The sequence below is a fragment of the Danio rerio genome, chromosome 9 (assembly GCF_049306965.1).
Source record: "Danio rerio strain Tuebingen ecotype United States chromosome 9, GRCz12tu, whole genome shotgun sequence".
Taxonomy (NCBI): Eukaryota; Metazoa; Chordata; class Actinopteri; order Cypriniformes; family Danionidae; genus Danio; species Danio rerio.
In genome coordinates this window covers 9,850,472-9,877,500 of record NC_133184.1, presented here as the reverse complement: position 1 = coordinate 9,877,500, position 27,029 = coordinate 9,850,472, and the positions used below count along the sequence as shown (strand labels likewise).

The window sequence follows — 27,029 nt, the reverse complement described above, 5'->3', positions numbered from 1 at the left end:
GTAAATAATCAATAGTTTTTAAACAGTGCACTTTCAGATTTAAACCTCAGCTGGATGTTTACATTCACTTAGTGCTGTTTTACACACTGCATGGAAGGTCATTTTCAAAAACCCATAATAGGGGCTCTTTAAATAGATTTCTGAAGGATCATGTGACACTGGAGATTATAATGATGCTGAAAATTCAGCATTGAATCACAGCAGTAAATAAAATAATACAATTATTGCATAGTGTGAAAAAATACATTTCAATCAATAACATGTAATACTGTTTATAAATCAGCCAGTTTCTGTTTCTCACCAGTTTTCTAAATCTTGCTGTCATAATGAACAGCTGTCATCAGCTCAAGAAAGATTTCAGCTGTTCTCTGCCACTTTTCCTTGCGCTCGCAAACAGTCATACTTTTTTTTTTTTTTTTAACAATTTGATTTTCTGGCAACGTTAACAGCACAAACTGTGTACTGTACTGGAGGAGAGTTCAGCTGTACACAAGTAAGCAGCACCTGTCAATACAGTTACAGAGACAGCATTTTACGCATATGCACATGCTCTTCCACTGCTGTCCAGTTTCCCTCTTCATTGCTCGAGGCACAAACCCACATGACAGGTTTTCAATATATTTAAATGCACCACTTGAAGTTATTGGTTAACAGCCTCTGACCGGCATCTGAGCGGAGATTGACCAGTGGTCAGAATGATGTAATATTACCCCTGCATTTGTGTGGTTTTTGTGGGTTCAATTTAAGGAAAGCTGCATATTGTATAAAAGCAAGACCAGCTGAATTGTTTATAACCTTGAAAAACATGACACGAAGTACAGTAAACAGTAAACGATCATAAATCAAAAGTTATATTTAAGACATAATATATCTTTTTAAACACTTAATAGTTTGCACATGTGCTTGATGATATCAAGATTTATAGCTCCTGGATGATTTAGTGAAAATATGGTGCTCACTCTTGAAGAATCAAACAGATGTTTATTCCAAAATCCAAACTGAGCAAAAATATGTACTTTGGGGTAACGCTGGGCGATATTGCAAACAAAAATTATCACCAAATCATGTTTTTTATCGATATCACTATCAATATTGATAATTATTGAACATTTTTTAACAATACATGTAGGAATATAAGGATTTTTTATTTATTTAACTAATTTATTTTCATCTACCAACATAACTAAGGCAAATAGTTTTAATAGTCAAAAGCAAAAACATTTAAACAAATAACTAATCTCTTCATAATTAAAAAAATATAAAGGTTAAAAAGACTCAAACTTGATGAATTAAATGTTACAAAGTGTGTGCGATGGTAAAGCGTAATTACTGAACATTCAAAGCAAAATTTAGGGTGTGAATAATAAAGATATAAGTCTCAAACTCTATAAACAACACAAATTATGGTAATCAAATCTGAGCTTTTAAGAAAAGGAACCAACCATCATTATTCAAATACAAACTGCAATATTACAAATTGCTGAATGAATTACAAGTTGAATGACTATATTGCTCCCTATGCTAAAACAAAAATCTTTCAGATGGGCTGCTAGTGGCTGGGATGCACAAGAAAAGAAACCAAAAAGCCACTTTGGCTACATCTTTAAATCCTTTTTTATTTACAGTCTCCTCACTGCTGCTACACGGCATTCATTTTCACATGTGTTGTTATTCTGATCTGAAGAGTCAAGCACGTGCGTAAGGATTTGTTGACCGTTTACAATGGACTTTGCGCTTGCGCTCCCCTGGCGTCTCTGGTAACTAGGCAACCATCAAGCGTTTTCTCATGCAGAGGATGACAAATGGACAAACCATTGCTGCAACTGAAATGTGTATATTCCATACAAAGTGTGAAGCTGTGCGGTGCATTCGCGGCATTCAGAAAAGTTAGCATGTTTTCAACTAGGTTTAGCTGGAAAATGCCAATAAGTTTGCACTAAAATGCGCAACGCTTGCACGACACGTACTCATCTCCATTAGAAATGACAAACTTACACACTAAGCATATTAGCACTGCTTCCAAGGTACGCTCAGTAGCCACATTTTAATAAAACTATAGCGCTTCATACCGAAACTACATACCAAATCTTTTTTTATTGATATTGACAATAGTAATAATATCTATATCGATTTTATCACCAAGTCCTACATTGGGGTGTATTTTAAAAATCTTAACCCAGTATTAGGTCAAATAAAAAACAAACCCAATGTTGGGCTTTTTTTCATTCAATTTGAATTTCACATTTTTAACCAACAGTTAGGTTTGTGCATTATTGACCATATATTGAGTTTTTAATTGAGCAGTTTATTTATATTTTATTTTTATTTTATACATATTTTATTTATTTTTTAATTATGCAGTTGCAGATTTTTTATGACTAAATAAAAGCAATTCCTTTTGCTTTTGACACAAGTGGTCAAAAAGATTCTTGATCACATTAACAGGGCCTAATAATGTCTTTAAATAGACGGTAGCCTTATATTGGTGGGTAAAACATATAAGTCAGCGTAATACCAGATGTACAAATAAACACTTTTTGTTTATGTCTGATGATAATTAATATTCACGGTGCTTTTTCTAAAACATTATGTTTAGAAAACCAAGTAAACCCTCATTTGATTTAGTGCAATATTTGTTCATAATAAAATATCACTGCACTCAACAATATGCTAGGTTGTTTCAACCTAAAAATGGTCAAATCCAAACATTGGTTTAACAATTTAAATAATAAAGTATTTACCCAGTGGTTGGGCTTTCCATATATACAGTAATTCCCAAATTAGGGGTAATACATTCAAAAAAAAAAAAAAAAAAAAAAAAAAATATATATATATATATATATATATATATATATATATATATATATATATATATATATATATATATATATATATATATATATATTTATTTATTTTATTTTTTATTTATTTATTTTTTTTTTTGTAAAAGTCTAACTTTAAGATACATTTACTTTAATACAATTTGTTTAAAAAAAAAAATACCCGAACTACTATCATCTGAAGGTGCACTTTTATTTTTTAAGCAAATATTGGGAAAAATGTGGGGGGAAAAATCCCACCCAGTTCTTAAAAATATATATTTAAAGTACAATTTTAATTCCACAGCTTGTTGTGTCAATATTTGACCCAGCATTGGGTTAAATCAACCAAGTATTTTTAAAGGGTGCATATATTTTTTAATTGAAGCCTTTTAATCTACTAATAAAGTACAAACTGATAATTAGTGATGTGTCGTTCATGAACGATTCGTTCATTTTGAACGAATCTTCAATATGACTCGGGAACTACGAGTCCTCTCAGGAAGTGATTCGTTCATCCGCACGTGCGCACATTTGTGCAGGTGGTATTGTTCATTTCAAGTCCTTTGAGTCATTCATCGTGGAAAGGCAGAAGCCAATCATATGCATTTAGAGTTGGAAAAGAATTGAACCGTTCATGTTTGAGTCCTCTATCGGGTCTGAGTCATTCATTCCTCACGGGCCAATCATATGCGTTTAGAGCCGGAAAAAGAATTGAACCGTTCATCCCTCGAGTCCTCGGGTTTGAGTCATTCTGTCACGTGATGATCAAACGAATCAAGAACCAGAAGACTCAAAAGGTGAACGAATTATCATGGCTCCTATCGGCTCAGACTGTGTACATTTGTTAAGATCATACAGTATGTGACTGTCAGTGTAACGAACCACTGACATTTGAAGACAAGAATAGATGAGTTGAGCAAAGTGACAAAAATACCTTCTTAGACAAAAGGGCAGGTAAACATTGAATTATTATTTTCTCCTTCTTATAGTATTCTATTTATGACTTATTTGTCATGTGATCAACCTTTTGGGCTAGTTGTAGATGTGTTTGGTAGCAATTCGTAACATTTTAATAATATTTTGGCAAATTGAACTAAATGAACGAAATGACTCGAAATTAGATTTGTTCATCTCGATGAACGAGACTCAAAGATCCGTGTCAGTAAAATGATCCGAACTTCCCATCACTACTGAAAATCAGATGACAGACATTATTTTATATAACAATTTTTTTGTTTGTTTTAGGATTTGTTGCCAATAGATGTCTTAGAAATTTGTGTTAAAATCCACCTGTTCATAAAAGGTCTATAATGTTTAAATAAAACTAACTGTACAACATTAGGTCAATATTAATAATTAATATTATGTTATTCTACCCGCTTCATGTGCCACTGCATTTAGCTGTATTGAGTAGGATTCAGTTTAGAGGAAGGTCACGTTTCTATGTGGTCATGATTTCAGAGTCAGACAAAACTCCACATTCCTGGACTCTTCTTCAGCAGGAATGTTTGCTCTCTGTCTTTCCTCTCTCCCTCTGCTTGGCAATCACTCCGGCCCTCGGTCTGCCAGATCAGCCCTCTGCATAAACAACAGCAACACTGTTCAGATGTGCTTGGGGGAAAAGACTCTTTTCCCACTCACCGAGTGATCTGTAACCGCAGTTTTAACCACAATTCTGACACTTAAAGCTTGCATTGAAACCGAAGACAAAAACAATTGTATTAACATACTTCAAGATTCCTAAAATAAGTTTAGAAGTCACTTTTAAAACTATAATGTTAACATAGAGTGTTGTACTTTAAACCTTACATGCACGAATTATGAATGAATTATTATCTGGATTTTTTTATTATTATTATTATTTTTATAACTTTACTATGACCCTAAAATTGAAATCCATTTTCATTTTTACAAAATTTTGTTTTATTTAATAATTATTTAACTGTCCACATATGTGGACACCATGCAACTAAGGTGTAAAATGGGACATAAAAACATAGCTGACATTATGGAATATTGTGTTTTTTTTAATGGCCTGTTTTCTTTTCACATCAGCTCATTTATTAAAAACAATAATAGTACAATATAATAACAATAAAACGTGTGTATATATATATATATATATATATATATATATATATATATATATATATATATATATATATATATATATATATATATATATATATATATATATATATATATATATATATATATATGCAGAAACATTTGCAGTATGAGTATGCTATTTTTTGGCACATACTCATCACTGCTGTCACTGTCCTCTGAAATATTCTCAATTATTCTGTAATGCAAATTTGTTTTCATATGAGTGGGTAAAATTGCCATTTAATGCTGTAATATGTCATTTTAAATGACTATTTATGTTGATATATTTGTAAAATGTCTGTTTTATTACAACATAAGACAATTAACAGCTTTAAAAAATAGATTTTACACAATCTAATGTTGCATGACATCCACATATGTGGATAGTTGTTTTTTGTAAATAAAAACTAAATTTTTCTCAATTTTATTTGATAAATTACTAACATATTCACCATACTTTACTGTACATACTAATATATATATATATATATATATATATATATATATATATATATATATATATATATATATATATATATATATATATATATATATATATATATATATATATATTATTTTTTTAACCTTAATTAACCTTCTTAAATTTCACAGTTATTCCTGAGACAACCATCTTTGATTAATGATTTCATTAAGCAAAGAATAACTGGAATACAACAGATTAGCCACTGTGACAATACAGCTGACAGTGTACTGACACTGCCTTTAAGTCGTTTGGAGAAAATGACCAAGATTAATGAACCGTAATTTAAGTTAAATAATTATCCACAAATGTGGACACCATGCATCAAAGGGGTTGATATTTTTTATTATTATTTTTAAAGGTGATTTACATGCACTGTGAAAAAAGTAGGGTTCCACACAATTTATTTATGTTGTCCCAGCAACGTAACAAATTTAAGTGTATTGAACAAATAACAGTTAAGTTTTTCAAAAAAGTCTCCAGAATTGTTTTGTCTCAGCTCAATTTAAATAAGTAGTTTGAACAAGAAGCAATATATGTATAACACGGGGAGTGACAATGACAACTGAGGTTTGGATCCAAATGCAGGTTTAATCGAAGTCAGGCAAGCAATGGTCAATATGGGTGCAAACAGGTGTTTAGAGGCAGGCCAGAATCCTAATCAGAAAACAGGCGAGAGGTCAGAAGGCAGGCGGCTAAACTGGAGAACTGGATAAACAAGGCTGAGATCAAAACATGGGAAAACAAGACTAGGAGAACGTGTTGTAATGTCACTGTGGCAGATAACAAGACTCTGCAATGGGAGTGAGTGAGTGTGTTGCTTAAATAGTGTGTGCAATCAGTCTCTGACAATCCTCAGGTGGTGCGAGTGTAATCAGCCTAGATGAGGAAGCATGTGTGAGTGAAGTGCATGTATGAAAATGTAGTCCATAAATGGCGGATTTGTAGTCCATGGTTATTGTGAATGAAGTCCAGCGATCTTATGAAATACGTTCGCTGGTAATCCTGACAATATGAGTGTGTTGTTGTTTGTAATTATCCATTGCACTGGATTGTATTTTCTTTCCTTTTGTTTTACTCAGCATAAGGAAGTTTTTTTTCAGAGATATTAAGTTTATTTTAAAATTTTATTGGCTTATGATCCATATATGCACCACCGTTTTTTAATCATTTTTTATTTTTTTTTAAACCAAATTATCTACTAGAGTTAGTTCACACAGTTACATTTACCCAGCACCATGGAAATGTCCCATTTATTGCAACCAAAGCACCAACTGTTATTAAACAGCTTGAAGGAATAATAGGATGGAGAACAGCATGAAAAGTTTGAGACAGTCTGACATGTCTACGATGAAATTTCGGAGGTCATAGTTCACCTGCGGGCGTTTCGTCCCCCGTCTCTCATTTGCTCTCTCCTACAGTAAATTTCCTAGCGCTTCTGGAGCCCTCCTGCACGGTTGTCATGGAAACATATCTGCTTTTTGATTTGATTTCGCTAAAGTGCGCTACAATGTTCATTTGTTTAAATGTCAGCATGGCTTCCCTGTAGAGAAGGAGATTCATTTATGCATGAGGCTTGGTTTTGTTCTTCCTCCATTAATGTAACTCTGCTACCGCTGGCCTGCAATAGTATCTACCTCTATTGTCAAGACAAAACTCTCTCAAATGAAGATCCCATAAACTTTTAATATGCCAGCTATTAGTCAGAAAGTCCTACGATGATCTTTAATGGAACCTGGTATGCACAGTTCCTTTTTATAAGGTGTTTGGTTTGTCTAAACAATCAGGTGTATTGATAATAATCCACCCTTTCTTTGTGACCAGCATTAGTGTCGGGCATTTCTTTTTACTTGTAGCAGCTTGAGTTTCATTAACATTAACATCAATAACAACATTCATTAATGAAGGGAAACCATGAACTACCGATATCCAATGCCATTGTAGAAGTTGTGGTTGAATTAATTTTTCTTAAAGAAATGTGCTGAATAATGTCAGTAATCATTTATATATTTGCACAAAATCTATTGTGTGTTGAGACTGATTCATCAACAAGAATAAATGTAAAGATTTGCAAAAAAACCAATACTAATGCTTTGTGCTTTATATTCAGTATATTCATTAATACTTTGCAAAATGTTTCCAAACTTGCTTTCTGACTGCACTTTGTTAACATAATGTGGCTATATTTACCAATGTCTTTGACTATATTCAAAGAGATCAGATTTGTTTTTGTAAAAATGCTTGCTTGCCTCAAGTGCAGTAAATAGGTACACCTTATTATGCATTGTATAGTCCAGTGACTGACTTTTTTATGTTTCTGTACAGCAAAGAGAATCATACTCATAGTGTAAAGGTCTTTGCACACTGAAGTCTGAATTTTCATATGTATTTTTTACATATTCAAATACGAAAAACTTGTCATGCACACAAACCTTGTGCACAGAGTGTGATGTGCATTAGTTAATTGCTAAATTATTCAATAAATGTTCTGCAAGCACTTGCAACAATCAGTCTTTGTATGCCGTGTCTTTGCTTATAGGGCTTTGTGTTGCGAGACCGGGGTTGCGTCCGAAACCGCATACTTCCATACTATATAGTATGCTAAAATCAGTATGCGAGCCGAGTAGTATGTCCGAATTCATAGAATTCGAAAATCAGTAGGCGAGAAGTACCCGGATGACTTACTACTTCCGGCAAGATTTTGAACTGCGATATCCCATAATGCCCCGTGAGAGAATTCATGAATGGAAGTGAGGGGATGCAACTGACGCAGGTAGGTCACGTGACCATGACAAAAAGGCGAATGTAGTATGTCCGAATTCCATTCATAATTTTCAAATTCATACTGTATAGAACGTACTTTTCTAACGGCTGAGTAGTACGTTTAAATTCAAATACAGTACCTACTGAGTAGTAGGTGGTTTCGGACGCAGCCCAAGTGGATTAGCTTCTTCAGACGCCATTTTGGATTTTGTCATTCACTTGTACGGTGGCTCTGAATTGTCAAAACACCTCTCAAAACACCTTTTCATATGCCAAAATAAGAAAAATCAAACTCTACTTGAATTCTTTTATGACTGATAAAAGTTTTCGGAGGCAGTGTGTTAATACAATTACGGTTAGGGTTAACAACAAGAGGTTAAATTTAATTTTTAACATGGAAAAATTACAGACAATTTTCGGGTTCTATAATACTTATAATGTTTACTTGCAAAGGCAGCACACCAGAACAAAACAGTATATGAGCTGATGAGTTAAATCAACTTTATTTCACAATAACTACATACTTTAAACCACTAACCATTCAGAAATGTACTGGTTCAGTCTAGAAGTTGTAACCTCTTCTTCTTTATCACCGTCCAGTTGAACATGTTAGGCTTCAATCCACTCCTGGGGCCTCATGTACTATGACTTGCGTTGAATTCATACTAAAACATTTACAGCTTTGTGCGTACGCAGTAAAAAATTCAGACGTATGAAACACTGCGTACGTCGAATCCCACGCGTATTCTCTTTGTACATCCGAATTAATGTGAAACTAAGCACACGTGCATGCGCAAAACCCCTCCCTGCCTCCTCCCCCATATGAATATGCTAATGACTCTACTTTGGCGAAACCAAGCGAAAAAGCAATGTCAAAAGCAAGGAAAAAGAGAAACTTTAAACAGAATGTGAGTTGGAGGTGCTTTTTTCGGAGGTAGACCGGAGAAAAATGGTGTTATTTGCAAGTTAGCCTCCGGAATTAATAACAAAAGAAAAAAATAGAGTGGGAGACTTTAGCTGATGCGGTTAACACAGTTGGGTCTGAACATCGACATCGACATTGAATCCAGCGTCTGATGACAGCGTCTGACTCATTCTTATTTCCCCCCCCCCCTCCCCCCACTACATATCAGATTTTGCCTAGTATTTATCACGAGGAAGATAAAAGTAGGAATCATTAATAAGTCTGTGCATCATATTTTATTTGCACATTTATTGAATGGAAATGTTTCTGATTCATGTATGGAAATTCATCTTCAGATGGCGCCTTTATAGCAATGTGTGTGCAGTAGATCGCTCCGATTACATTGGGAAAACAGAGGGCCGCTGCAAATTGCGTTTTAATGTTTGGCTGGTCAACTACATGGTATGGAAACCTTGTATACCTGCTAGACATGCAGATGAACCTGTCACACAGCTGCCATTGCACCATGGCTCAAAGACACTTTGTAGAGAGGAATTTAACACAACTGCCTCTAGGAGTCGCCAATGGAAATAAAACAGACACGCACAAGAAATGTGCGTACGCCAGCCATGAAGTTGGCGTCATGCTGTGCACATTCCCCTGTTCATTTCATCGTTAGTAAATCCAAACGTGAGCAATTCTGAGCGTAAAACCTGGCGTACGCAAAGTTTTTGTTCGTACGCAGCGTTGATACATGAGGCCCCAGGTCTTTTTGGTTATTTTGGGAGCATATGATTTTACTTTTGTTGTATCTGGTGTGTCAGGCTGCATTTAGTGTTTTTTTTACAATGAAAGCAATCCTCATCCAGACTGTCAATTTTACTGCTTTCCAATCTTCATCGACAACCTGAGGCCCCGTTTACACTAATACATTTTGGCTTTAAAGCGCATGCATTTTGCTACGGTTACGCCATCTGTCTAGTTTTCGAGTGCTAAAAACTGAGCTTTTTGAAAATGCTGTTTGATATAAAAAACAAACTCCCGAGGACACGTCGGGTTAATCTTCAAAGTGAAAAATTTACTTTATAATCTCATTCACATCACCCTGGCTAAATTGTTTCACTTTCTTAACAATAAAATGAAAACATGATATAAGGAACTGCTATTTTCATTTTGGTGTTAGCAACTTAGCAGACACCAAAAATGTTGAGGCGTCGTGAAGCTACATATTTATATGACTGTGATCTTCACTGTATGCATATTTATAACAAAATGGAGCCTATACCATAACTTTCTCCTTTCATTTTCATTGAAATTACGAAACACACCCTCTCTTTTGCTGGAAATCAGTTTCAATAATCAATAATGGCCATTGTAAAAGTATAACGGACATTAAAATTATACACATCTAGCGGTAGATTCCTGATGAACAGTTGCTGCAGTGCATGCTAGAGTGTGTGTGTGTGTGTGTGTGTGTGTGTGTGTGTGTGTGTGGTCACGTGCATGTGTGTTTTAAGTGGTATAGTGTGGACGGAGAGTTGTTCAGAAATGCTAGGTGAAATGCCATTGTGGACGCGGATCGTTTTCATTCTAAAACGCCGTTTTAAAACTTAAGTGTTTTTATGTTATGTTATGTTAAACGGAACCTAAAACACATGATATGTGACCATTCATGCTCATTGGGCATGTAGATATTGTGCCAGCATCTGTACTTGAAAGGGCTACCTCTTGTGTGTGGTCATATGAAAGGAGATTGATGCATAAGGGAACAATACGCCATACTACAGAATAGTCTGAGCCTCTGTTTTTAAAATTGTTCATTTCTGTCCGTCTATTCTGAAATGAAACACCAGTGTTTTAAATTAAAAGGAGACTTTAATATTTTCAAAATGCTGTTTTTGCTGGTCAATAAGACATAAGTGCAACAAAACATGCATTTTAACAAGAAAACACACCACTGTAAACAGCACCTTAGAGTAGCGTTTAGATGTGGGTTATTAGCACTTAAAGAGACACACAAAAACCTAAATAAAGCGAAACTTGACAAGCTATATAAAATGATCTGTGAGGTATTTTAAGCTAAAACATCTCAGACACATTCTGGGGATATTAGAGACTTGTAATATATCCTATAAAAGGCATAATATATTTCCTTTTACCCGAACAAACTGTAAATTTAAATGATCACTAAGACCTGTTTCAGAGCATATCCCTCTAAAGCTGTTCAGAAGTATTCAGGCCTTTGGGTAGAAAATCTCCCCCTGGAAAGTTTGCTGACACTGAATGACTCATGCATGAGCTGCAAAGGGGGGAAGGGTCCGTCTGTGTGTGTGTTTTGGTTTGTGTGCATGTCAGTGTGTGTGTTACTTAGTGAGGGTGGAACCAGTAATCACAGTTCATGGGAAAGGAAAGAACGGGCCAGATTTTAGATGTGACGACACCCTTCTTGAACACAGACTGCATTAGATTATAGTTGGACGCTTGGGAGGCTTTGGAAAGCAGGAGGGGTATTTCAGGAAACTCCTAAATTGTTACTCCAGGCACAACTTGGCAGCACGTGATTGGCTAAATCCCTGTTCACATGACTATGGCTGTGCTGTGGAGACTGGGGTACTGTAGCAGGGGGATATTAGAGAAACGCACGGGAAAAAGGTATAGAGAAAAGGAAGAGTCTATTGAAAATTATTTTTTAGAAGTGAGACATATTAAGTGACCTGAAAGATAATGACGTTTGTTTCAGGAAAAAAGAATGACATACATTCTGACAGCATCTAATCTAATCAGAATTAAGACCCTCCGTCTATTTTTAACATGCTCTTGAACTTAGTGCAGGACACATTCTTCTGTTATGGAGTGTTTTTAAGCATGTGTCATGTTAAACATTTTTTTAGAAACATGTTAAAACTAAAGTTACTTTTAATTGTACTTAAATCTATTTAGTTTTTAAAGGTCCTTGTAAACAGCCCATGATTGTGATGTAGTCAAACAAACCTGATATCAGTGCTCCATCTGCTGGTAGAAGAGAGTGTCACGTTTGGTAAATTATGAGTATTTCATTCATTCATTCATTTTCTTGTGGGCTTAGTCCCTTTATTAATCCGAGGTCGCCACAGCGGAATGAACCGCCAACATATCCTGCACATTTTTATGCAGCGGATGCCCTTCCAGCCGTAACCCATCTCTGACAAACATCCACACACACTCATTCACACAGACACTCATACAATTAAGCCTACCCAATTCACCTGTACCACATGTTTTTGGACTGTGGGAGAAATCGGAGCACCCGGAGGAAACCCACGCGAACGCAAGGAGAACATGCAAATTTCACACAGAAATGCCAACTGAGCTGAGGCTTGAACCAGCGACCCAGCGACCTTGCTGTGAGGCGACAGCACTACCTACTGCGTCGCCTATTATGAGAATTTTATTTATTTTAATTATTTGTTATCCATTATCCATGATGTGGATAATGTTAAATAAACCATAAAATACATAGCATAAAACACTTCAGATTATATTAAACATATATTATATGATCGATAAACCATGACTAAATTTAAGTAGACAATAAAAACACTAATACTGTTTATTGCGACAATATTATTAGCCTATCAATGTTAAAAACTTTTAATTATTATTATTATAATTGAAATGTGGTCATTTAACATGTAGTATTTTTAAAATTAAACATTATAAAAAAATCACTTTAACTAATGTAGTTTTCTTTTCATTATGTTGAAGGGGAGTTTGCAGTAGGCTCACACTAACACTCACTGTAGGCTAACACTCACAGTTTACGAAGTCTGACCAACATATGTAGAAGTTTTATATTGTTAGTTAGAATTTATTTAAATATCAAACTATTACAAAAATACAAATTATATGTACTTTCTCAATATCAGACTCCCTGTGCTATTTGAGAGCTGATGTACCTTGTCGGACACACATTTGTTACAGCATGAGAGGTTGCTGATCCAGATCTGTAGTTGTCCCAGTTTTCAAGGAGAACCACTAGTTGTCAGGGAAACTGTTGGCGGGAAGCTCTCTGGAGTGTTTCCACTTCGGCCATTTTTAGAGTATGTTATCAATCTTCAGTCCCCAGAAACTGAGGAAACATGGTGTGAGAGAGCAAGAGCAGGCATACACATGTATGTCTACCTTTGTGGGGAATTTGTGGTCCTGTTTCACACACTAGAGTTTTTGTTGTTTTAGTTTAGTGGCTGGGTTTCATGAGCTGCTGGAATAGAGATGTCAAACCACAAACATTCGTTTGTCAGAAGTAAACTTTATACATGGTAAATATAGCGATCCTTACCAACTTGTGTGTTTGTAGATGGTTAAATGTCAAATGGATAGTAAAAAGTCGACCTTTAAAAATGTAAACTCTGCAGTGCGGTTGCAGCTCGCCCTCTGGTGGTGAGAGTCTGGAAGGGAGCAAAGTTTATTTTCACCTAGTACCCAATTAAAGCATTGCTGCGGTGTGTCTGTGTTTTATTTATGTTGTTCATTTCTGTGTTTGTCAGCAGGAGGCTCAAAGCAAATCAAAGGTGTGTGCTAATGTGTTCTGTGGTGCTGGACGAGAGTGTGCCGTGAATGAGAAAGGAGAACCCAGCTGTCTGTGCATTGAGGTAATGATTCTCTTCACAGCAATTCATATGCAGTACAGTTCCATGACATTTATGTTTTCTTTGGATGACTGGGTGAGAATTTTAAAATATTTTATAGATGTATACCTAATCTTACAGCTTATTAAATAAAATTATTGCTGATAAAAAAAACTGAGTAACTGTAGAAAAAGGTATATTAATGATCTAATGCAGGGGTGGCCAACCCTGTTCTTGGAGAGCCACCTTCCTGCAGATTTCAGTTGCAACCCATATCAAACACACCTGCCTGTAATTATCACGTGGTGTTCAGGTCCTAATTAGTTGGTTCAGGTGTGTTTGATATGGGTTGCAACTGAAATCTGCAGGAAGGTGGCTCTCCAGGAACAGGGTGGGCCACCCCTGATCTAATGTTTGTGTGGTGTAGAAAGTTTGCTGACTTCTCCATATTTTAAAACGTTTTCTTTGTTATCTGATATGGTCTAATTTTCAATGGCTTTGGAAACACTGAATGTCTGTGATAGAAAGGAAGTACACATTAGTATACCTAAAGGGATAGTTCATCCCCCAAAAAATACATTTATGTCATCATTTTCTTGTTTTCTGTCTTCTTTATTACGTTAAACACAACAGAAAGATATACTGAAAAATGGTGGAAAGCAGTTGTTGACTTCCAAAGTGTTTCTGACTGGATGTCAGTGGCTTTCTTAAGAAGAACTTTTTTTATGTTTAACTGAAGAATAGTAATAATTAATGCTTAGTATTACTTCAGTGTGAGTAAATTGTAAAGACATTTACACTTTGGGTGAACAATTCCTTTAAAAAAATAACATTACATAAATAGCAAACTTTGAAAGAGCACACTTGAAATGCAACTAAAATGTTGTTTAATGTAATTTCTATTAAAACTTCTATATATTCTAGTTGCAATCAGAATTATTAGACTCCCCCCCTCACCCTTTTTCTTTATTAAATATTTCCCAAATGATGTTTAACAGAGCAAGGAAATTCTCACAGTATGTCTGATCATTTTCTGGAGAAAGTCTTATTTGTTTTATTTTGGCTTGAATAAAAGCAGTTTTTAATATTTGAAACACCATTTTGAGGTCAAAATGATTAGCCTCTTTAAGCTATATATTTTTTCGATCTATAGAACACGAGTCTATAGAAGAAACTATCGTTATACAAAATGTTGCATAGTTACCCTAACCTGCCTAGTTAACCTAATTAACCTAGTTAAGCCTTTAAACGTCACTTTAAGCTGTATAGAAGTGTCTTGAAAAACATCTAGTAAAATATTATGGACTGTCATCTTAGCAAAGATAAAAGAAATCAGTTATTAAAAATGAGTTATTAAAACTGTTTAGAAATGTGTTGAAACATTTTTCTCAGTTAAACAGAAATTGGGGGAAAAATAAAGGGGCTAATAATTATAATAAATCAACTGTATATATAACTGTGCATTTGAAATTAAGAAAATATGAATGTAATATTGAATGGAAGACAATGAATATCAAAAGTAATTTACATGTGCTTTTGTTTGTTAGTCAAACACATCAAAGAAAGCGTAGTTTGATTCTCAACAAACTAAAAACATGCTTATCGAACATGTACAGTACCTTTATAATCAATACATTATTACAAAATTCACTTTTTAAAATGAAACTTATTACACAACTCACTGGAATATTTGATTCTGATTGGTCAATCATGACATTCAAAGGTATGTTATTTCCAGAAAATGAATTGGCAATTAAACTATCACTGGAACATCCAGGGGGGTAACATCAATCACTTTGACCATAACTGAATATATATGTGCTTATCTGTCTCTTCACTGTGCTTGACTGTTTGGTGTCATCATGTGACTGAATAATAATAATAATAATAATAATAATAAAGTTAATAATAATAATAATAATAATAATAATAATAATAATAATATTGATACTAATAATAGTAATAATAGTAATAATAATAATTATAATAAAATTGATACTAATAATATTAATAATAATTATGCTAATAATAATAATAATAATAATAATAATAATAGTAGTAGTAGTAATACTACTACTACTAATAATAATAATAAAAATAATAATAATAATAATAATAATGATACTTATAATATTAATAATAATAATATTAATAATAATAATAATAATAATAATAATAATAATAATAATAATACAAAGTAGGATGGTGTAGTCAGCATCTATCCATTTTCCATTCCGACAGATTTAATTAATTTAATTAATAATTAATTTAATTGTCTGGTCATTTAAGTGTACATAAATAGTGTTCAGTTTCGTTAAATGCATTTTTTAAATCATTGTTCTACAATTACTAGTAAACTACTAGTTACGTCTATAATAATCTAGTTTTTGCTTCCTGATGGTTTTCTACACTAAAAATCATTCAGATATTAGCAGTTTTTTTGTATTTTGTGATTGTTTTTATGGTATTTCCCCCATTTATTTATGTTTTTAAATTGCATTATGGGACCCTAATCTTTTTTCCAACAACTTTTAACTTAAAAAATTTTGGAAAAAGTGACTTTCATTGACATTTTTAACAGTTTAAAGTGATATATTGTCTGGGTTTGTGTTGTATATTGCGGTATAAAACCTTTTAATAAACTGCCAGTATTTTCTGTCATTTAATAGACTTATCTCTCTCCATAAATTATTTCTCATACATTATATTAATTCAAACTACTAATATTAATAAAGGTCATTTTGTTAAACTGTAGAGTTGAATTTTCAACATCAAATGTCAACAGAGCAGAGATCAAAGTCTCATAATGCAATTTACAACAATAAATAAACTGAAAATACTTGTGAATCACAACATACAGAAACTGTTAATGAACAGATATTTATGTACCGTGTATCATCATGCCAGGTCTGATGCTATATTATTAGGATTATTTATCTCAAAATTATAGTCTCATAAACTTTTGCTCAATAACAGTACTGTATGTGTGGGATTGGGGTCATGTGTGATGTATAGACTTTGCTATGTGTCTACACAGCTCAGCAGATTATACAATCATACTATTGTGGTACCACCAGCCTGCTCTCCATACTTATATTTTATTACAGGCTTAGTGTCAGCTTTAAAGCAGAGGAAAATTAAATTAGAGTCACAGTGTCACAGAGCATTTAAACACCAGCCTTTGTTTATTTCATGCATTTTATTGTTGTTTGCAAGATAGATATTGTAATGTGGCAGTGGTGATGTTTTCATTGTTGTGTTCTCCTGCAGCAATGCAAGACTCATAAGCGCTCGGTGTGTGGCAGTAATGGAAAGACATACCGGAACCACTGCGAACTGCATCGTGATGCCTGTCTCACTGGACTGAAGATCCAAGTGGCTCATGATGGACACTGCAAAGGTGAGCATACAGAAGAACTTGAATCAGTAACAGCAGACTGATTAGGGATGATACAGACTAGAAATCAAATTTGCTGCTAATATAAAGTTCTATCATAAAACTCATTTGGGTGCACAGGATGATGGGTCCTATGCAATCTGCTTTCAACCACAGGAAGTGTGATGCAGGAGGACCTCAGCAGCCAATACGCTTGCTTCTCAACATTTACTGAACCACATCTCAGTGTTCCAATCTGCAGCACATTTACGGATACTCTTCTCCACCACAGCTCCAACTGTGTATTCAGTTTCAGTCTTCGCAGTTGCAATATTATAGTTAAATAAAATCGGCTATCAAAGTGGTCACTAGATAATGGCTTAAACTATATTGTAATGGTGCCATAGAATAAAAATCAGGATATACAGTACATAGGCAAAGCTGAGTGATAAGAGTACAGTACCTTGATTGAAATGACCATTGTTCCACTCCTTGTGAAAAACGGGCCAAAACACAGACTATTAATTTGCACACAAAATTAATAATATGCATGCCAGAGGCTGCATTTGATTGGCCACAACATTTCCTATATTTTTTCCCCTGATTTTTAGGTTTATCTTAGCTTGTATGATGTTATATGTGGGACTCTTATTTTGAAAACAGGACCAGCAGGACATGAACTCTGGGTATCATTAGGTAGTGGGCAGTTATAACGTCTAATTAACTGTATCTTTAGTTAGTTTAAAATGTATATCGGGAAACTTGCTAAGTACTTTTTAATGAGGCAACAGACACATTTACATTTGTAATGGAACACTGCTGAATTAGTGCTTAATGCAAGTTTTAATCTTGTTATGTCTCTCAGATTCTAAATAAGCATCTAAAACTATTTTTTTTATATCAGAGAACAATTTAATCAATGTACTCTATGGCACATTTAAATATCCTTTTTTAGATCAGAAATGACAGATTCTAAAATAAAAACATTACCAAAAAAAAGTAAGAAATATATATTTTTTTCTTTGGGTATCAGAATTCTGAAACAATATAATGAAAAATGCAATATTTACATGCATCTAACCATTTTAGGGTTGTCTTTAAAGTATGACTATTTTTATCAATTCACTCCAGGTGGATGTGACTAGGCACTCGGTTGAATGTAGAGAGGAAAACTTCTGTAAAAGAAATTCAAAATTTGCTGCAGAGCTGAAATGGTGATTCAAAAGATTTGTCATGTTAATTCTGGAAGAGCAAAACACTACCTGAAAATGCTTACACATGATAATAAACCAGTAAATAATTAACTGGAGACTCACTCTGACCAGATCATTTGAAGTCAGTGAGTTGCTGACTAGACAACAGATGAAATCACATCAATCCAATACACAAAGAGGTTTTCACTGGATTTGAAGACGGATTTAACAGATTAACTGTTAAGAATCAGCTTGTCCACAAATCAAACAGCGCTTCATGTCAGTTTCTCCAGTTCAAAGGAACATTATGCCCTGTTACATTTATGAATGTAGTGGATTAAAAAGTACAACATTATAAAAACAAGTGCAAAGGAAAATGTTTTGCTTGTGTTGTAGTAGTTTTTAACTTTCATGTTGAGAATATAAAAATATGACAATCTTTACAATTTACTTGGATGATAGATAGTTATTATACATGGATTTTTTCAAGCTTGATCACAATATAATCTGTTCAACTGGCCACCATTTCCTTGCAGAATATTACACTGTGAAAACTTTTAAAACTTTAAAGTCCCTTTAAGGCAAGTCATTTCACTCGGTGGCCACCAACACGTATCGGGCAGTATGCTTGGGTATTCTGTCTAAATAGGGCAACATCAAATTCTTCAAAACTGCTTACCAAGCTTACCATTAAATTTCAGATTAGGAATCACCAATAGAATTAAACAACAACTGTCTCTTTAGTTTCATTTCTAAACCTCCAAATCACAAACATCTGCAGAAACTCATGTCTGGTGTGAGCCCCTGCCCCAGAGTATCGTCAGTCTATAGCGATTAATGATTGGCTCCTGTACTAGAAGGCGGCCTTATTCACCAAATAGTGATCAATCATTGGCTCCTGTACTAGTAGGTGGGTCTTTATTCACCATATTGACTGTTGCACTTTTCCTCATTCAAAAAGATACGAGTGACACGTCTTGTGTATTCACTTGTCTAGTCATCTCAATCAAACTGCATAAAAATATTAAGTTAAACTTTGCAACTTTGCTCTAGAAAAAAATTGTTGAAACCTGATTTACTTATGTAAATAATTTAAAGTAACATAAAAATATTTGTAGTCATGTCTTTTTGTCGTAAATGTGCCATTTTTTTTTTTTTAGTAAAAGCATTGCTAAGATTAGCGTTTGACTCTTAAGTCTGATAATTAATCAGTCATTGCATCTTATAAAGAAACAATTTAGTGGGTAATTTTTCTAATTAAAATGTCATTTAGTCTTTTGATGCAAAGCTTAATTTTCAGCATCATTACTCCAGTCTTCAATGTCACACAGTCCCAGAGAAATCATTATATTATGAATATTTGCTGCCAAAAAAAGACATTCCTTGTAATTATCATTGTTAAATAAAACAACAAAGCATTTTATTTCAGCATTCTTTTATGAAGAGAAAATCCAACTAAAAGAATATGCTTGAAATAAAGACAAATTAGAAATATTTTTACTGTCACTACTAATCAATTAAATTGGATTGAATATTAACCAGCTGGGAACACACTGTCTGTGTTTTGAACACTCTGTGTTTATTACATGGTTATAAAAAATCAATTTTGAAATTGTTTGTGATGTTGGGAGCATGTGTACGCAGGAAAGGCATCATGGGAATCCTGACATCCGTCTGCAGCTACAGGCATTTGAATGGACCCATAGAGGGGTTATTTACTGTGGACAAAAGCAGTGTTTACATCTACTGTAGACTTGGGTTTAGATTGATCACGCCTTTCTGCTGGACAATAGGCTGATGTATTGATTCATTTAGCAATGTCCAACAACTAAGATCCATCGGGAACAGTTTATCTGCCTGGAACAGGACGTCTCTGCTAGTTTTTTTTTTTTACTATCAGAAGACCAGATTCTGTAACACTGACCTCTCCGACTCGCAATATTACCATCTCAGCAGTGTGATCATTGAACATTGAACATGCAGTCAAATCCAGGTGCAAATCTGATATCATGTAATTCTGACCTATTATATCACGGTATGCTGTGATGTGACGTTGTAACTTGTTATCTATTGGTGATGCAAAGAGCGACTGATTACCGAGGGAGGATTCTGGCATAATCACATGCAGATTGTTCACCTGAGAGATCAGTCCACTCACGTTTATCTCTCTCTCTCTTACAGAGAAGAAGAAGGAGAAGGCTGCGGCCAGTCCAGGTGAGTTGTAATATGGCCGTGGGCTCATAGCCAAACTATGATTACAGTACTTATCTGCGCAGATTACCTTTAATTACTGATATATTGTAAAGGCTTGGAGATACCGAGAGCAGACATAAACTCTCTGACTCTGCAGCAGGAGGATTATTGTACTTCGCACAACACAACTCTTTAGATGTGGAGAATGTATTTAACCTTGAACCCATTTTTGTCATTTAGTTTTGCGATTTTAAACCATTTGTAAGTTTTTAAACATTTAGTGTTTAGGATTAACAACCTAGTAGTTGAATTAGGTATTGCAGTGCAAATTCAGATTTTTAGGGGGGTGGGGGGAGGGGGGTTCATATGGCCCATTTACACTGAGTGGTACAGTACGGTATGGTATGGGTCGGTACGGGTCACCTTTATCAGGCTTGAAATTCCACTGCCAAAATGGTACCAATAGTATGGGTCGTTCATATATCATATGAGAAGCACTTCTCACAAAACAGATGCTTCATACAAATAAATACTTGTGTATATGTGTAAATGCTCATTACTACCTTTTCTATAGACAGGATTTGATTATACTGTAACTGCAGATCAATGATGCGAAATAGCCTACTGTAACGTCTGCAATTATATAAAATAAATAAATAAATAAATGCAACATATATGAACACATACAGAGCCTTAACCTTAGTTTATACTCGACGCATCCGCTAGTAGTCTTCATCACTGTGTTTGCGGAGGCACCACGTTTGATTTGAGTTGAATATGATTCACTTCGAAGAGATTTTGTCTGAAACAGGTACGGCTGTACAGACATCTTTATGATCTGTGATAATCGAGATAATCAATAATTATTGGCTAGAAACTGCAACAGCAGTGGGAAAGGAGGAAAGGTTTTGTTGAAAATTTATGGAAAAACCTGAGGGAAAAGTTTGTTAAAGCCAAAAGAGGCCATGGTAAAATTGTTTTTCCACCATTTATAGGTTTTATACTGATATAACAATTAAATATATTTAACACTTTTGAATTTAAAACAATTTAATAGTTACAAAACTATAAATAGAAAACACATTTCTATGATAACTGGAAAATAATATTTGAAGCTATTGGTTTACAATACACCGGTTCCCTGTTTTTCTAGGCTTTATTGGTGATAATGGTCAGGAATGTTAAACTATTATTACCTTTTTAACATAAAAAGAGGACAGAAACTAGCCAGACAGTAATGTGTCAACACTACGGACAATTTAGCCTACCCAATTCACCTGTCCCGCATGTCTTTGGACTGTGGGGGAAACCGGAGCACCCGGAGGAAACCCACGCGAACACAGGGAGAACATGCAAACTCCACACAGAATTGCCAACTGACCCAGCCGAGGCTCGAACCAGCGACCTTCTTGCTGTGAGGCGACAGCACTACCTACTGCGCCACCCATTCTTGCCATAATAAAAATATATATTTGTAGAGACCCATGTTCTCTTGTCATTAATATTTTAATAAACTTTAATAGGTAAAACTGTCTGAAATATAAACAAAAGCAAGTAAAGCATCAAAGTTTGATTAAAAAAATCTTGAATGGTCATAAAAATCCTCTTAATCATTAAAATATTTATAAAAATAATTTATTTAAAAATATTGAATGATATTAATGATATGACGTAGTTCTGGCAACTTTCTAATTCTCTGTTTGTCAATCTGACTTCACGGTGGGTTTATTTTGAACGCCCCCTGTCGTTTTAAAGAATATCACAATGGTGAACGCGGCAAGTATAAAAGCCTCGTCCGTTTTGTGACGTACACGCGCAGACAGTAGAGGTCTATGACTCGGCTCCAGGCTTTACAGTCTCCGATATGTTACAGATTACAGAAAATCATATCAACATATAACCCACAGTCAGTGCAAATGTCTCATCTGTATCTTTAATCTTCAGCAGCACATGTAACCTCTTGTTAGAAAGTAATTTCATCATTCCGAGTTCAGAATAGTCCAAAAGGCGATGATAATAGTTAAACAGGCAGGTTGTTTTAGGTTGCTGAAACAATCATTTGCTCCTTTGTTTTTTCTGCGTCTCTCTCGCATTAGTTTGTTTCTGAAAGGATCGGATGTTATAAGCACTTCAGTAATCAGGCTCACGTTATTATCATTAGCTCAAGAAGTTCGTTATTTTAAATATAGATGCACTGCAAACGCATGCGAGAAAGCAGAAATGATCGCACTTTAGAAAGTCTTGTAAACAACTACGGGGCACAAGATAATGTCTGCTCTTTTTCTTGGCTTTGTGGCTGTTCATCAAGATGATGACAAGGTTTGTCGACCATGGCTTGTTGTTGTATGTATATATTATTACAGTATCGGCTGTGTATTTAAAAATGGTGCATCCTTTGTTTTCATTCTCCTAGCTTGTGCACAAGCTAGTGACGTATCTCTCTTAACCAATTGCATTCAGCTGCGTGTCTTGCTCCACCTTTTGGTTACCTTTTGTTGTGCTAGGCACCTTTGGAAAGGGTACCCAAAAAGTGGCATGGTACAGTTCACTTTTTGATACCTTATCACAGTGGAAATGGCCATTAAAACGTATCGAACCATACCATACCACTCAGTGGATATGGGCCAATACAGTCTCTTCGGTTTCAACTCCATGCAAACGCTGGTAGCCAGATTGATGACACAAACCGAAGGCATGCCTGACAATTGAGCATGTAGGGTTGAAATGTATAAATACCAGAAATTAAAGCCTAAAACTAAAATTTCGCCACATTAGCAAGTGACTTTTTACTCAGCTATTAAACTGTATGTTTTATATGTTTATTCATTAATAAAATAGACCAGAACCAGTTTGAGAAACTGGTGAAATGACATCCACTGATGAGTAACATAGTTTGATATACCCGTCTATGCCTTTTTTTGCATGGATTTGGCACTGGAGAGCATTCATTTCAGGCCCTGCAAGAAAATACTCAAACTAAACTTGAAAAATATTTCAAGCACACATGATATCATAAGTTTAGAACAATTGAAATGTATGACTGAAGAATTAAAGTGAACTGTTGGATCCCAGAATAATAAAGCCAGATTCACTAAAGCTGTAAACATCTGTTATATAGAGATATAAGTTGTTTGTTTGTTCTTCTTTCTGACTCTCTGTTCGGTGTTCTCTGTGTGTGTTGTGAAGTCGTGTGTTATGTTGCTGATCGTAACGAGCTGCGCAGACGTGTGATCGAGTGGCTGCAGACGGAGGTTGTTCCTGATGGCTGGTTCACCAAGGGCTCCAACTTCACTGATATCCTCCTCAAGTACTTTAAGGTGTGTGCAATCATTTCATGCATTTGCCAGTGAGAATCTTTATTGTGGGTGGCACAGTGGCCCAGTGGTTAGCACTGTTGTCTCACAGCAAGAAGGTCGCTGATTCGAGTCCCGGCTGGACCAGTTGGCATTTATGTATGGGGTTGTTTTCCCTGTGTTGGCATGGGTTTCCTCCGGGTCCTCCGGTCTACCACAGTCCAAATACTATAGGCGAATAGTGTAAATAAAATAGGTTGTTCACTCTCAGAAATAAGGGTACAGGAGCTGTCACTGGAGCAGTACCTTTATAAAAGATACATATTGGTACCCACATAGTCCACAGTGGTTCCTAAAAGGTGCCTATTAGTACCCAAATGTACCCTTGAGGTACCATTATGGACTCTTCAGGTACAAATATGTACCGTTTGAAAAGGTACTGCCCCAGTGACATAACTCCTGTATGAGTGCATGTGTGAGTGCGAGAGTGTAGTGTATGAGTGTTTCCCAGTACTGGGTTGCAGGTGGAAGTGCATCCTCTGCGTAAAACATATGCTTGAACAGTTGGCGGTTCGACCCCTGATAATTAAGAGACTTATCCAAGGGAAAATTAATGATTGAATCTGTATTGTGTGATTTTACAAATATACTATTATCATGCTTGTTTACAGCATCAGGTTTTTGTGGCTCTTAAAGTCTTAAATCACTTTTTAGTTACGTTTTAGGCCTTAAAAAAGCAGAAAGTTTTAAATTCATACATTGTTCATGGCATTATGTTTGTAAGGATTTTTTTTCCTTGTATGTTTCATTTTAAAGTGAAGAGTAAGAATCATTTTTGCATTGAAGATCATCATCATCATCATCATTGGCACCTTCAGTGTTCACCGAGCTCGATAATGAGCTTGATTCAGGAAATCATTCGGATCATCATTAAATGATGTGATAATTACAGATTTCCTAATTTACTTAAGTCTGCGGGATGCAATGTGTATGTAATACAATGGTAATGTGTAGTCCTATAATGTGCGCTCTGCCAATATGCTAAATTGACTTTGAATTACAGGAGGCAAACACTCAGTGATAATATTTTTCACACTTTTTCACCACGTCTAGGTCTAAAGTCTAGGGAGCACATGAAGTATTGTATTTATAGCAACTTGTTTGACAGAACTGTCATAAAGGTACTAGGTATTGATATACAATGTGCTTGGTCACAAGGTAAAAGTTATTTCTGCGCTTTAGTGGTTGAATCAGAGGTGTTCAAGCCTTAACAAACCTAATATGAAATTAATTTAAAAGTAAGTTAGATCAGGTAGTATGTTTACTTTGTAATGTTGCTATAACACAACTCTTTATATGCTTCTGAATATTCATATTTCTCTTCATTTTTTAATTCTTTATTTATTCATTCATTCATTCATTCATTCATTCATTCATTCATTCATTCATTTTCCTTCAGTTTAGTTTCTTATTTACCAGGGGTCACCACAGCAGAATGAACCACTAACTATTCAGGCATCTGTTTTACATAGCAGATGCCCAGCCGAAACCCAGCACTGGGAAATACATTTTCTTTAGATGGTTTTAAAAATGTTAAAAATGTTTTTAAAAGTCTAAACTGTACAAACTGAGTATTTTCTTCCATAAAGTTATTAAAATAGATTCAAAAAAAAATAAATATATATATATATATATATATATATATATATATATATATATATATATATATATATATATATATATATATATATATATATATATATATATAAATTAGTTAGCAAATGCAAACATGTTACTTTTATGCAAATTAGTGTACAATTAATTAGTCGATGCCAACTTGTAATTAAAATACATTTGTAATTCTTAATCAACTGTATGGTGGTATCACATTGTTGTACTCCATTTATACACTGTTCATCTGAAGTATTTTTCTGTAACCTTTCAAAAATGTCTTCTTTATAAATACCTTATAAAGACAAAATCTATAGAGAATACAAAGCGAATTCCAGATATCTACAAATTTACAAACACAAATGTTTGATCTCTCCTTTACATTGCTATCACACTGAAGTGCCCTCCTGAAACTAAAGGCATTTGTTGCAGCATCAGTTTGCTTTAGTTTCTTCAGCGTCAGGCTTTTTTTGTATATTAGCCTCCACGGGGAGTCTCTGCACCCTCCTGCTGCTCTTCAAAGTGCCTTCTGGATGCACCACATAATTTTTTCTGACAGCCTCCCAAGGCGTGTGAAATACTCTCAAATGACGTCTGTTTGCATAGCAGCGGTTTGAAGGGTCTTTTGATGGATCAGTCTGTTTCAATATTAGCTCACCTTTGCACTTGCACAGCTAAAGATAGCTGGAGAACAAGCCTCTGCAGCTGCCAGCACAATCCATAAATCTGACTGACCACTATCTGAAGACCAATAATCCATATGCTTGCTCAGATCAGTGTCTTACTGTACGTGTGCCTAGACATCTTTCTCTCAAAGAGTTGAAGTTCAGAAAACATAGGTTAGTTCACACAAAAATTAATTTGATAACTAAATGAATAATCATGCATTAGAAGCCAGTGGGATTTATTTAAACTCCTTTCATTGTATGGGGGAAAAAGAGATGAATATATTGATAAAATATATTGTATTGTATTTACATTTACATTAAATGTCCATTTCAACACAATTTCATGGCAGTTTGTAACTTCTTAATTTAATGGCAACAACGCTCATTCTGAAAACATCCCCCGATATACATTTCTGGAGATTGTGAATTATGTAGCCAGAGGTAGAACGGTTCCAGAAAGTGGGTAAGACAAAAACAGAAGCCAAAAGGTAAAATAAAAAAGTTAATAACAGGTTGAGAATGTGGTAAAAAATGAAAATTGGGTTTAGGGTAGTGGGTGGGCGGGTCGATCTGTGCTTTTAAAAATACTATGGCTGCGTCCGAAATCGCATACTTCCATACTATATAATATGTTAAAAACGGTATGCGAGCTGAGTAGTATGTCCTAATTTATAGAATTTGAAAAACAGTATGCGAGAAGTAACCTATTGACCAATTACCTCCGGCGAGATTCTGAAGAGCGCTATCCCATGATGCACCATGAGAGAATTCACGAATGGGAGGGAATCTGACATGGGCAGGTAACGTGATGATGACAAAATGGCAGTTAAAGTATGTCCGTGTTCCAGTTAAACTGTATATGCTTTTTTTACGGCCGAGTAGTATATTTAAATTCACTGAATAGTAGCTGATTTGGGATGCAGCCTATTAGTTGGGTTTAGGGAAGGAG

General features: G+C 34.8%; 1 protein-coding gene across 5 annotated transcripts in view; it reads left to right on the top strand.

The window, feature by feature from the left end:
- fstl1b (follistatin-like 1b) overlaps nt 1-27,029 on the top strand; it is a 151,298-nt gene that overhangs the window by 98,508 nt on the left and 25,761 nt on the right. For 3 of the 5 annotated variants that reach the window (XM_073911617.1, XM_073911618.1, NM_001039621.1), the window contains 4 exon segments: nt 13,606-13,710; nt 16,957-17,086; nt 20,437-20,469; nt 23,635-23,765. In XM_073911617.1, the coding sequence (XP_073767718.1) occupies nt 13,606-13,710; nt 16,957-17,086; nt 20,437-20,469; nt 23,635-23,765 (399 nt within the window). 5 annotated transcript variants of the gene reach the window in all.